General features: G+C 38.0%; 1 protein-coding gene across 2 annotated transcripts; it reads left to right on the top strand.

Annotated features, from left to right (window-relative positions):
• Positions 1–2,650: 2,650 nt before the first annotated feature.
• Positions 2,651–12,096, top strand: anapc4 (anaphase promoting complex subunit 4). 2 transcript variants are annotated; one of them, XM_032571859.1, is made up of 29 exons: positions 2,651–2,826; positions 2,936–3,001; positions 3,868–3,983; positions 4,071–4,176; positions 4,263–4,395; positions 4,479–4,553; positions 4,637–4,663; positions 4,739–4,783; positions 4,882–4,966; positions 5,548–5,655; positions 5,753–5,923; positions 6,409–6,473; positions 6,609–6,651; positions 6,751–6,827; positions 6,904–7,004; positions 7,765–7,816; positions 7,893–7,948; positions 8,096–8,142; positions 8,224–8,280; positions 8,367–8,423; positions 8,496–8,589; positions 8,944–9,041; positions 9,570–9,631; positions 9,725–9,763; positions 9,853–9,954; positions 10,044–10,121; positions 10,244–10,411; positions 11,126–11,249; positions 11,773–12,003. In XM_032571859.1, the coding sequence occupies exons 3-29, from the start codon at positions 3,876–3,878 to the stop codon at positions 12,001–12,003; spliced, it is 2,409 nt and encodes an 802-aa protein (XP_032427750.1). In that variant the 5' UTR covers positions 2,651–2,826; positions 2,936–3,001; positions 3,868–3,875. The 2 variants fall into 2 exon arrangements, with proteins under 2 accessions (XP_032427750.1, XP_032427751.1); XM_032571860.1 differs by having other exon boundaries at positions 2,651–3,001; positions 11,773–12,096.
• Positions 12,097–12,689: the final 593 nt, after the last annotated feature.

Raw genomic sequence — 12,689 nt, 5'->3', positions numbered from 1 at the left:
AATCGCAGCAGGTCAGCCGTCAGGCCGCCTGTCTCACACCAACAACAATGGCACAGTCAAAGTCTGAGACGTCTCCTTTCTTCCTCATTCTGAGGTTTTGAACTTCAGCTAATCTTCTTCACCACACCTACACTTCTCCAGACACCTACATGCTTTTATTTGCTTTTGGCTGGAAACTAGAGGTGGGCGGATAGATGCAAAATACTGATGTTGATTCCAAAGTTGGTTTATCGGATCAATACTAACATGACAAGTTCGAAATTTTATTTAATTTTTGTACTGCAGTTTCTCAACTCTTACTAAAAGAAGATTTTTTGATTGGATCTCAAATTATATATATTTTTTTGTTTAGGAAAAAATGCACACACATTTAAATTGTTTCTGTTAATTGTGTAAATATGTTAAAGTATTTTGTAGAATATAAACTTTAAAGTTTGAACAAAATAAGTCAAAGGAAAGCGCACCAAACACCAAAAGGTCAGAAGTCTGATATATCAGTGTTAAAATCAGCGACACCGGCCCGGTATTTACATGGTTTCAGATTGATATAAAATAAATAAGAATAATAAAATACACAGAATCGAGAGAGGTTGGATAAAGTTAACATTTATTAATAATTCAATCTGAATTGTTGGATATTTAAAAATATATTTTAATGGATTGGTTTGGTTAGGTTTTTGTTTCTAAATCAGATTATTTTACATATTTTCGGAGTCGAAATATAATATAAATAGAAAGTCTAATGTTTCAGTGAAAAAACCCCAAACAAACCGGTATTGTTCAAACCTGTTTATAGTGAAGCCATTTTATAACCGACGCTGTGGCGCCCTCTGGTGTCTGCAAATACACCTCGCTGCAGCAAACAGAAAGGGGCGGGGACTGACCACTGACAGTCTCATACCTTATTTGGAAATGGGACCATTGTACTTCGGAAGTGAAGGGGGCGCTATTTCCTATATTATCCGCGGTCTCCCGTTTTTATTTTCTTTTGAAATCTGTGATATATCTTCATCTTTAGGAAGGAGTTTCACTCTCAGCATGTACTTGAACTTCTCTCCTTTATTTACTTCAGCGCAGCTCACAGTTTTTTTTTTTAAACAAATTCTATAGCTTTCTGTGTACTTCTAAATCTGCTTCTTAGTCGCATCTTTTCGGGCCTGCTACTGCCTCTAGTGGCGTGGGGTGGTAACACTACAAATATAATTACGTCACTAAACTAGAATACCACAATGTCTTTATTATTTACTATTAATTTCGACATTACTGGTAATGTAAAAGATAAGTTATCTTCTAAAACACCATATTTTTCCATTTTCTTCAGGATGTAGAGCTAATTAGGTGACATAAACGATACCTTTATACATTATAAATAATATCTATATATCTCTATCAATTATAGGAGGAACAAAAGAAATAAGACATGAAAAGCAACATGATCAACTATAATAAAAATATCATTTACAATGTATACATAAGAAATTGAATTGAGCAAAAGTCAATAATGAACAAATTAATTAGGTTTACACATGAATAACCAGGATTGTTAAACAGATACAAGCAATAATTCACATTTTTCTTTTTACTGTGCCATGTATATTATTCTGAGAATTTTTGTTGGTAGAGTCTTATATTTGGGAAAAAATATGGCTAAACTATTTAGTCTTCCAAAGTGGAAATTTTTCTTCGACTCAAAAATGATAAAATAAAACTCATTCATAGAATCACAATATCAACAATTTGTGAATAGAGCAAAACACTAAGCATGATACAAGTAAATGTTATCGTTTAGTTTGGCTAAGAATAATTATTGCATTGTCAATAAATGACTTCTAACAGATGTTCTGTAGTTACCAGAGGAACACAATAACGCCTTCATGAGCTCAAACTATTACCTACTGTTTTAACCTGCCATTGAAAGTATTCTTAAAAGATTGTCTGTTAGTCTGCAGCTCATGTGACCAAACCAGCTGAAAAGATGAAAAGTTAAAACATTCAACAGTTAAAACTTGAGATGAGTTAAAACTCTAGTTAAATGTAAGTTTTAACATTTTAACTCAACAACTAGAGATTGTACACCACCTCTAATTAGATCACTGGGTCTTCTTAAAAGATAAAGTCTCTGAAAACATTTCTTAAAGATATAGACTGTTTTCAGCAAAATTGAGCTGACTGTCCAGGAATGACCCAAGGTATTTAAAATCTACCACAGTTTCAACAGGTTGGTCATTGAGTGAAACTGGAACCACTTTCAGGTCTTATTACCTAATTTAATTAGCTCTGCTTCCTAAAGGAAATAGAAAGGTATGGTGTTTTGTGAGGGACTTTATCTTTTACTGTTCCAGTAATGCCAGAATTAATAATAAATAATAAAGACTTTGTGATATTCTGATTTAGTCATGTAATTATATAAGTTGTGTTACCACCCCACGCCACTAGAGGCAGTAGCAGGCCCGAAAAGATACAACTAAGGAGCAGATTTAGAAGTACACAGAAAGCTACAGAATTTGTTCAAAACTGTGAGCTGCGCTCAAGTAAATAAAAGAGCGAAGTTCAAAAGCATGCTGAGAGTAAAACTCCGTTCTAAAAATGAAGATATATCACAGATTTAAAAAAATAAATAAAAACGGAAGACCGTGGATAATATAGGAAATAGCTCCCCCTTCACTTCCGGAGTGCAATGGTCCCATTTCCAAATAAGGTATGAGACTGACAGTGGTCAGTCCCCGCCCCTTTCTGTTTGCTACAGCGAGGTCCTTCTCGTGATTGGTGGAAGTGAAAATATGGCGGCGTCTGTGCAGCTGTGAAATAATAGAAAGAAAAACTAAAGTAAGACACTTGAGACGTTTTGTAGAGGTTAATACTGTCCTTTAGCTGTCGCCAGTTTTAGGGAACGGGACGATGACGTAACCATAGTGACTCTCTCTCTTTGCTTTAGCTTCTCGAGGTTGCTAACCAACCTGCTAACAACACAGCATTTCACCAGTGGATCAGCTCCTTAAAGGTGAGTGAAGCAGCCCGGCCTCTGGTTCTGTTCGTCGTTATCCTCATCAACCAGCCCTCAAATGTTACGGCAGCTTGGAGTCATAAACATTTCCCCAAACCGGCTCCTTTTACGGTCCGAAATTGTTGTAACTTCATCCCAGTTTCTCCTTCAAATTCATCATTTTGGAAATTCATATCACGTCGATTAAGTGCAAGTAGAAGTTGTTTTGTCAGTTTCTCAACAGTGACCTGGGATTCGTACACAGTTTGGAAAAACTAACTGGAAGATTGCGGGAAAAGAAAAGTGAGCATTGGAAAATGCTTGTATATTCCTAAAATTTGTTCTTTGCCTCGTGACATACGTGAGAAATTGAGGAGTAGCATCTATTCATCTTTTACTGCGTCCATCTGTCCATCCCCTTTCAATATGTCTGTTTCTTCCCATCGATCATCCATATATTGAATTGTTACCATTTTCTCTTTCTTCGTTAAACCATCCATTGCATGACAAGACAAATTAAAACAAACTCAATAATTTTCTAATGTTAATCACAATTCAAAGTTTATTAATCTTTGAGAATTGGTAAAATTCTCATTATTATTATTCCATTACCTATATCTTACCTGAAAATGGTCACAAAACAACATTATTGTTTAGCGCACCAACTGCTGCAGCATGATTTGTCATCATAATAGCCCTATTTACATGTAGCCCTGAAGTTGAATGCAACATAATTGGTATACTAGAGAAAAAAAGTGTAAGTATGTATAGCTAGAGCAGTAAGAAAGACCAAATTATCCTCTTTTTTTCCCTCTACAGCACTAAGTCATGACTGGATGGTGAAAAAAGTAAAAAGCCTGTTTGTATTTCTCCTCTTTCTCCAGCCAACATCATGCCAGCTTTCCGGCAAGTGGGAGAGAAGCAACTTCCCAACCCTGTGAAGTGTATGGCGTGGTCTCCTAAGAGGGACCTCATTGCTTTGGCTAATACAACAGGGGAGGTGGGTTCAAATGCAGAGAACGGTTGAGTGTAGGACTTTTAGTGTGCAGTGGTTTTATATTTTTGTAACTCTAATAATTATCCGTAGCTGCTGCTTCATCGCTTGGCTAGTTTCCAGCGGGTTTGGAGTTTGGCACCCAGTGAATATACTGGGAAGGAGATCACTGCGCTCGCCTGGAGACCTGATGGCAAAAGTAAACGATGGCTTTGAATATATTTGCCTGCGTGTTTGATGAAATTATGTGAACATTATGTTTTTGGTTTTCGCTTTAATTGGCAGTTTTGGCGTTCAGTCTTGGAGACACCAAGCAGGTGGTTCTGTGTGATGTTGAGAAAGCGGAGATCCTTCACATGTTTCCAATGCAGAGTTCGGTGACCTGCATGAACTGGATGGAGGTGGTGGAGGAGAACAGGTGCGGCCCAGGCTCACGATGCAAACCAGTATGCGTGTAATCTGGCTAGAAATGTGCAAATGATTCCCCCCTCTCTGTTTCAGTGCCCTTGGCTCCTTTTATAACTCTGAGGATGAATCCAAGCTTTTCCTTCCTGAATTACCAACACTCCCCAAGAGGTAAAAGCACCGAGTGTCCATTCCACCGCAAGACTGAAAGTTTATTTTGAGCTAAGTAACACGATCCAAATTTTCCTTACCAGCTACAACACCACTTCAAAGATATTCAGGTGAGATTTAAATGATTGATTTTCTCATTTGGTGTCTGAGTGGAAGCTGAATGTGTTTATCCGTCTTTGCCACAGTGAGGAAAAGTCTGACGAGATCCTCAACCTCCTCGGAGAGGTTCGGTAAGGGCTCCTTATTGGATATGCAAGATTACATTTTTGATTCTGCACAGTTATTCAGTTGTTAAGTCAATTTCTAATTTTGTCTTGCTACCAAACAGGCTGAACATCCTCGTTCTCGGAGGAAATGCTGGATGTGTGGAGCTTTATGCATATGGGATGTACAAAATTGCCAGTCTTGGCGAAGTAAGGTTTTTTTGTTGTTGTTTTTTTGTTTTTTTAAATATGGTTCCTTATCCTGCCCAGTGGTCAGAGGCTGATATAAATGGGCTTTTCGATCACATCATATATTTACATACCCCAGAAAGTCATAAAATCACAGGATTTATGCTCCCTCAAAAATTTGATCGGGGGCGTGCCGTGGTGGCGTAGTGGATAGCGCGACCCATATTTGGAGGCCTTGAGTCCTCGACGCGGCCGTCGCGGGTTCGACTCCCGGACCCGTTGATATTTGCCGCATGTCTTCCCCCCTCTCCTTCCCTGTTTCCTGTCAGCCCACTGTCATATAAGGGACACTAGAGCCCACAAAAAGACCCCCTGGAGGGGTAAAAAAAAAAAAATATGATCGGCTTATAAAAATGGAAACTTTTTTTAAGATTATTATTATTTTACTCAAGATATCAAAGTAATTTGAATTGTTTTTACATAAACTGAAAACAGTTTGCTGTGATTTTATCCATTTTTCTTACATAAAGTCAGAAGAACCAAATAAATTTTTTTCAGAGGTTTTTTACTGGGTGAACTTAGCTGGTTTTTATCTTCTGCAGGTGTCGGGATCATGCCGCAGTCTGAGTCTGTCCAGCGATCTCAAGTCCCTGTCTCTGATCACAGAAGTCCAATCCGCTGACGGCGTCTCGGAGATCTGCTACGTTCAGGTGAGCCGGATCACGTCACATCGTCGTCTTCATTGCCTTCTTCTGCTCTGACCTGGATTTTTTTTATTTTTTGCATGTCATCGTTGCCGTGCGACAGCTGGACACGAGTTTGTTGTCGGACTGTCTTCCAGAGGTCACCAGGATGGCCCGCAAGTTCACCCACATCTCCACGCTGCTGCAGTACCTGCACCTCTCACTCACCTGCATGTGTGAAGCCTGGGAGGAAATCCTGATGCAGATGGATCTCCGTCTCACCAAGTTTGTTCAGGTCAAATACTCTTGTGGGATAAAATTAATTGCAACCCGTGCTGAAACAAACTTGTTAGAAGAGTTTATTTTATACAGAGCAATTCAGGTAATTTAGAAATAAATTACCTAAATACAAAAGAGATTTAAAAAGCACACTTTCTTTTTAAAAGAGCACTGAAATCTTATTTTTTATTAAATCCATTTTTTTTCATGTGTGTAATATGTATAATGTGATGTCTGACTAATTTTGTGATATTATTTTCTAATGTCAAAATGGTCTTATGGTCTTACGAATATTTTTGTGTTTTATCAGTTGGACCCCTGGAAGATTAGTAACCACTTTGGTGGAAACTAATGAGGATCCTAATAGATAAACAAAGAAACAAATGCTGTTTTCGTCCAACAAAAAAATAAATAAATAAATTAAGGGGTTAAAGGTTACAATACTTCCACCAGAAAAGGACTAAAATCCAGTTTTTGTTGATTCTTTTGTTGTCCTTGTAGGAAAAGAACACAAGCACTCAAGTCCAAGATGAGTTTTTGGACCTCCTGCTGTGGGGGCAGTCCAGGTGGTTTATTGTTCTTATTTTTCATTTTTCAGTTTTTTACGCATTATAGTGTTGTAATATCTATAGTGTCCTGTAGATGGTAGCAACACACCTTGAATTGGTTAAAGTGCTTTTTCACTTGTTTCCCGTTTCCAGTCCCGAGTTGCAGGCTCTCCTCATGAACCAACTGACCGTCAAGGTAAAATCAGAAAATCTTTTACGTCTATGTGAATTTCGCTCATCCCATCCGGAAGCTTCGGGAGGCGGATTTCAAACATTTTGTGTCATTCTGTGTCAGGGCTTGAAAAAACTGGGTCAGTCCATTGAGTCTTCTTACTCCAGCATCCAGAAACTGGTGATCAGCCACCTACAGAGGTTTGTCGTCTCTTTGACGCACCTGGGAGTTTTTGATTTCTTTCTATCAAGATGTCTTTTTCTGTGTCTTCTGCAGCGGCTCTGAGGCTCTGTTGTATCAGCTGAGTGAGGTGAGAGGAATGTCCCTCTGGAAGCAAAAGTTTGAGTGCCTCGGCTTGGATTCGGATGCTATTGATGGTACCAAACCCAACACATGCACAATGTCTACAATCTGTCTTTGGTTGTCTATTTTTGCTCCTTCCTCGTTTTGGATTTTGTAGTTATAATCGTTTCATATCCGACCTTTTTTTGGGAAAAATGAAGTCGACAGAATGTTTCACACCAATCATGTCTCCTTTTCTAATGGAGCATTTCATGCACACTTTGATAACCAGAAATTTGTATTAATTTTCTGTCATTATGTAAGGACATGTGGTTTTATGACTTGGGGTTTGCCAACAAGATGTTGCTTATAGTTATTCTGATTTAGAAATTTGTTACATGTCACAAGAGTTCATTCATTCATACAGGTACGGTGGCCCGGAAAGGTCAACTAAATGCAAAACGCAACAACAAAAAGCCACAACTGAAGTTATATTAAACTTGCTAGTTGCTAGCATAACGTCCGTTGTGACTTTTTGTTGCCTTATGAGGTTTGTATTTTCTTAACCCTTCTTGGCCACCGTAGTACAAGGATCAGGACCAAAACAAATAAAAATCAGGTGTTGTGCAAAATATTTACAAAATAATTAAGTCAAATTAAGTTATGTTAGATTTGAATATTATTTTGACTGTTTACATCCATTACTCATGAAAATGTTTAACTACAAAGAAAACTAAGCTGACTTGAAGATATTAAAGTGCATAGGTACAAATTGGTTAGTTTATAGGAATGAAATGGTAACAAGTTGGCCCGGGGCTTTCTGTCACTAAGTGTGTGTTTGTTTCGTGTATCCAGGTGCGATCACAGCTGTTGGCTCTTTCTCTCTCAAAGCTAACGAACTTCTGCAGTGAGTCTATAAATCATCTCAGTTTACGACATTTTATCATTTTTACTTGTTACAACTTTTATTTTTTTACATTCAGGGTGATTGACAAGAGCACGAAAAACTTCAAAGCCTTTTTCCGATGGCTGTATGTAGGTAAGAAGGAAGTTTTATTTTTTATTTTTTTATTTCCTACATCCTCATTGGCTCTTATTGAAGCCAATATTCACCTTGAAGTGTGAAATAAGATGGTTTCTGGCTGCTGAGATCCTCTGTTAAGCCTTAAAATTTGATTCTCTACAGCAATGCTAAGAATGTGTGACGAACACGTACCGCCAGAGCTAAACAAGGTGAGTTTTTAGCCCAGATTTATCACTTTTAGTCTTCTTATTATAATTTATCAGTTGCATTAAAATGTTTTATTTCCTCAGATGACTCAGAAGGACATTGCCTTTGTTGCTGATTTCTTGTCGGAGCATTTTAGCGAGGTAAGATGAGCAAATGCATCACATTTACATTTAAGAAATGCCTGAACATATTTTGAGTTGGAACTCGTTCCTTTGGGGTTTCGCAGAACGAGGAACTCTTTGATCGTAAGGGGAAGTATTTCCACGTGGAGCGAGTTGGTCAGGTAAGTTGCTTCTTAGAGAATGCTTTAAATATTTTAGAAAAAATATGACTCCTCATATGGATATTTTTACAGTACCTGAAGGATGAAGATGAAGACCTGGTTTCTCCACCCAACACAAAGGGAAACCAGTGGCTGAAGTTCTTACAGGAGAGCACACACCTGAAAGGTAAATTGAGATCCTGAGTTTAGACAACCAGGGTTTCCCCCAGAAAACTTGCTAGGCCCGTTGCTCAGGGCGCTACGACAGTCATCCAGCCACCCGCCGTGTTTTTGAGTTAAAAAATGTTTAAAGCTGACAGAAAATTTGAGAATATCATTGTGTAGTTATGCATTTTTGTGAAGTCTGGAAGATTAAATACCTAAACACCAACTATAAAGTCTTTAAAAAAAAGGCAATCATAATAAGTAAAGCCTGGTGGCCCGCCACACTTATAATTCACTGAGGGAAACCCTGGACCACTGGCAAGGATGATTTAGGAAATCATGCAGTAACTTCTTTTATATTTCATTGGTTTGCTAGTGAGCCCTTTGCTGTTTCCATCATATCCCCAAAAGTCTTTGCACTTTGTCAAGAGGATGATGGAGAATGTGATTGAACGATGCCTACAGAAACCTGCCGTAAGTTTTTGGTGCGCTACTGATGCATCTCAGTGATACCAGAAGAATACAAGAATATTGTTGAGAGTTGATTCAAAAAAATTAAACATGTTTATTATGGATTCACCAAACTGTGTTTCAGCTATTTATTCATGCAAATTCTAATTATTCTGGCTTGGAGTTGATGAAGCCCAAAAAACAGTATCTCAGAAAATGAGAATAGGACATCGGCTGTCAAAACTAAATATTTATATTCACTGTATAAAAACTAAGCAGCCCTTTTTCATACTGTTTATATTAAATCAAACTTTCCTTCTATAGATCTTACTAAAACAGTACTGAAGAAATGTCTGAGAAGCACTACCTTTGAAGAAAGTAATACAAAGTGTTTATATATCATTGCTCTGGCATTCAGCAAATTGAATTACTAATATAAATCACCTTTCTGATGATATTCTGCTTTACAGAGATGCACCTGAATTATTTCCTCTTCATTAGTAGTTAGTCATTAGGTTGAAACGTCTCTCAGCTTTGTGAATCTGTTTACAGGAAGTCATTGGAAGATCTGTGAAACGGGCTGTCTTTTTGCCTTTGTATGCTGTGTCAGACAAGTAAAGTCTTTTTATTGTTGTATATATTTCAGATATAAAATGCTTAAATTCCCAGACGATGTTATTAATGTGATTACGTTTTGTTTTTTCTAGCTCGGAAAAGATTCCCCACCTTTTTGAACTTCCGTCTCTGTAAGTAAAACAGAAACTTCATGGAGATTTGTGTCTGGATTAGCAGGAATGTGTTTTATATTGAGCTTTTTTTTTTGTGGACCCTTCAGGTGGAATGACAAAAAAGGCAAAATGCACTGCGTTGTGTTCTGCATGCCAGAGATTTCACCAAGCAGGCTGTACGTGTTACGGAAAGGAACCGACCCAAACAGGTGCATTTTCTTCCAGTCAGAAATGTCTGTCTGTCGCTTCTTTTTCGGTACTTATTACCCTGCTAACCTAATTAATTTTGCCTCTGTAGACATATTCCAAACAGCTTCATGTCATTTGACCTCAGCCATTATCTGGACAGCACAGATGATGATGGTATTGCAGCCCGGTGAGTTTATCTTGATTGTTTTATTTTATTTTTATTTTTATTAGCACCTCAGAAGGTGAAATATATCACTTGTAATGTAATTCACACTTAGTTTTTGTTTTGTTTATTTATTGCTATTTTAGGTCTCATTACGTCTACAGCTGCCTGGATGCTCGTTTCTATGACGATGAAATGCTAACGGTGGTCCTGCAGGGATCAGAGGATCAGAACAGCAGGCGCCTCCTGGCTCAGGTTTCACTTGCCTCCAGCTTGAGCTGCGACTCTGAATTCAACTGGGAGCCTGGTGTGAGGTGTGTGTGTGTGTGTGTGTGTGTTACAATGCCTTGTAAAAGTATTCATAACCCTGAAACACAGTTTAAAACTAGATTTTATATATAGAACAACAAATCTCAGTCATTTAGCATATATTTGTGAGCTTAAAGGTGTGGCATGCATTTGTATTCATATTGAGCCAATACTTTGCAAATGGACTTTTTGGTGCAATTGTAGCTGGAAGTATTGTTTTTTTTTCCCTACGTCTTTTCCTCATCTGTGCATTTAAGGTTGAAATTTGTGCAAATTCTTCTAAAAAAATAGCTCTAATCCAGTCAGACTAGAGTAGCGACTCTGTTTACCAATCACTTGACTTCTGAAGAAAAGTGGTTGCACTTTATTTTACTCAGAAGTATTACAGTAAAAATGGGTGAATATTATATTATTGGTAAAATAAATTCCAAACAGTTTTTTTCCCCCACCTCAAAAATATGAGCTATTTTATTCTGATCTATCACATAAAACGCTGTTAAACTATTTAAGATTGTATTTGTAACTAAAGAAAACCAAGTTTCACATTCGTCATCACCATTTAGCACGTTACATGGAAAAAATGCAGTAAAACTCTTTTGCCTTTTCTCTCTCTCTCTCTTTCTGTCGAGCAAAAATAAACAAATTGATCAACGAAAATAACAAAAACATATCAAACGACAAATGAAAACGAACTCGGTGTTTGCCCTCTGTGTTACCAGGTTGGACCGGCAGTGCAGCACCATTCCCTGCCAGGGTCTGGTGTTGGGGAACCAGTGGCGTGAACTGGAAAACATGAAGGCCCAGTTTGTAGCCGTCAATGGAATCCGCAAAGTGGCCTGCGTGGTAAGTTTCAGAATTATAATTAAGAATTACCAGGTCACCCTTGTGAATGAGATTTTCAGTCTCAGGGAAACTTATCACTTGGCATAATTCTCTTGATAAACCTAATCGAAACATAACAAATAATATGAGAGATGCTGTGATGATTAGCTCACATTTTTCTCATTCTTCACATTAAAAGTAATATCCCCACATTCTCTGATCTTGCGCAGTTGTATCAGCTGATTTCTGTGAGTTTGTGTTTCAGTGGCAGTAAAAGAGCAGAACGCTAAGTCATCAAATGAAATTTAAACTACCAAAAAAAAACCAAAACATTCAAGCAGGCATTTGCAATTACAATGTTGCACGCATGGCCTTGAGATGTTGCTGCAGTTCAGCATGTTGTACAGATCCAACATCATCCAGAATAAAATGCACAGTATTATAAATTTGTTTTGGTGTAACGGATGGTTATTGGGTCTCTGCTGGCATAAGCAATCTTACAGACGCAGTTATTGAACCGTCACTTTTCTTTTTCACTTGGCAGCTGAGTGCCAATTTAAGACACATCCGTGTTTTTGAGATGGATGTGGAAGACGAGGATGACGAGGGAGCCGAGTCTCAGAACGCCAGCGCTGACCAGGACGGACTGGAAACTGCGATGTCTGGCCAAGGGCCGGTGGAGGAGAGCTTGGAGTCAGAGGGAGAATCCAGAGAGCAGGAAGGAGATATGTTTCAAAAGTCAGAGGAACTTTTACAATCGCAGGAAGCCTTGTAACCCGTGTGGCACTCGAGCTGTATGAACTCTAAAGGACTGGGCTTACTTTTTTGTAAACATCTTTTATATTTAAAAATAAAACATCTTTCTGGATTTTTTTGTAATTTTCTCTTTTAGTCTAAATTGTATGTTCTCATACATATGAACCTAAACATTATTATCTTAATTTTAAAAATCATATTAAGCTATGTGTTGGCAGCAAATAAGTTTTGAACCTCAAAATGATCACATCTTTAATAATGGAATGGAAATTCCAGATTTAGCGCTGTGCAGCGTTCTCGCATATGACTCATGTTTTGCTGCAGCTTTGCAGAATTCAAGCAAACGCCTTTCAAGGAAGATCTTGATTTAAAACTATAAACAAAGAGGAAAAAATAGAACAGTCTGTTTTAAGGTCATGCCATGACATCTCAATCAGTTTAAATCCAGACTTTGAGTAGGCCATTCGGAGGTGAACTTTTGGTTTGTTGTCCTGCTGCATATATGCTTGTGTTTATGGTCAAGAAAGATAGTCAGTCTCCTTCGCAAGTCTTCCTGAACAGGCAAACCATTGTGTTCTTTTTCAAAATGCTGATAGTTTATTCAACAGTGGTTTTTGCCTCGGAGATCTCCCAAGGACTCCATTTTACCCAGTTTCTTTCTTACTGCCATGTCATTAACACTGACATTAACAAAAACAGGTGAGG

Source organism: Xiphophorus hellerii, chromosome 9 (assembly GCF_003331165.1).
Source record: "Xiphophorus hellerii strain 12219 chromosome 9, Xiphophorus_hellerii-4.1, whole genome shotgun sequence".
Taxonomy (NCBI): Eukaryota; Metazoa; Chordata; class Actinopteri; order Cyprinodontiformes; family Poeciliidae; genus Xiphophorus; species Xiphophorus hellerii.
The sequence above is the reverse complement of the archived record's forward strand: the minus strand, read 5'-3'. Positions and strand labels throughout refer to the sequence as shown.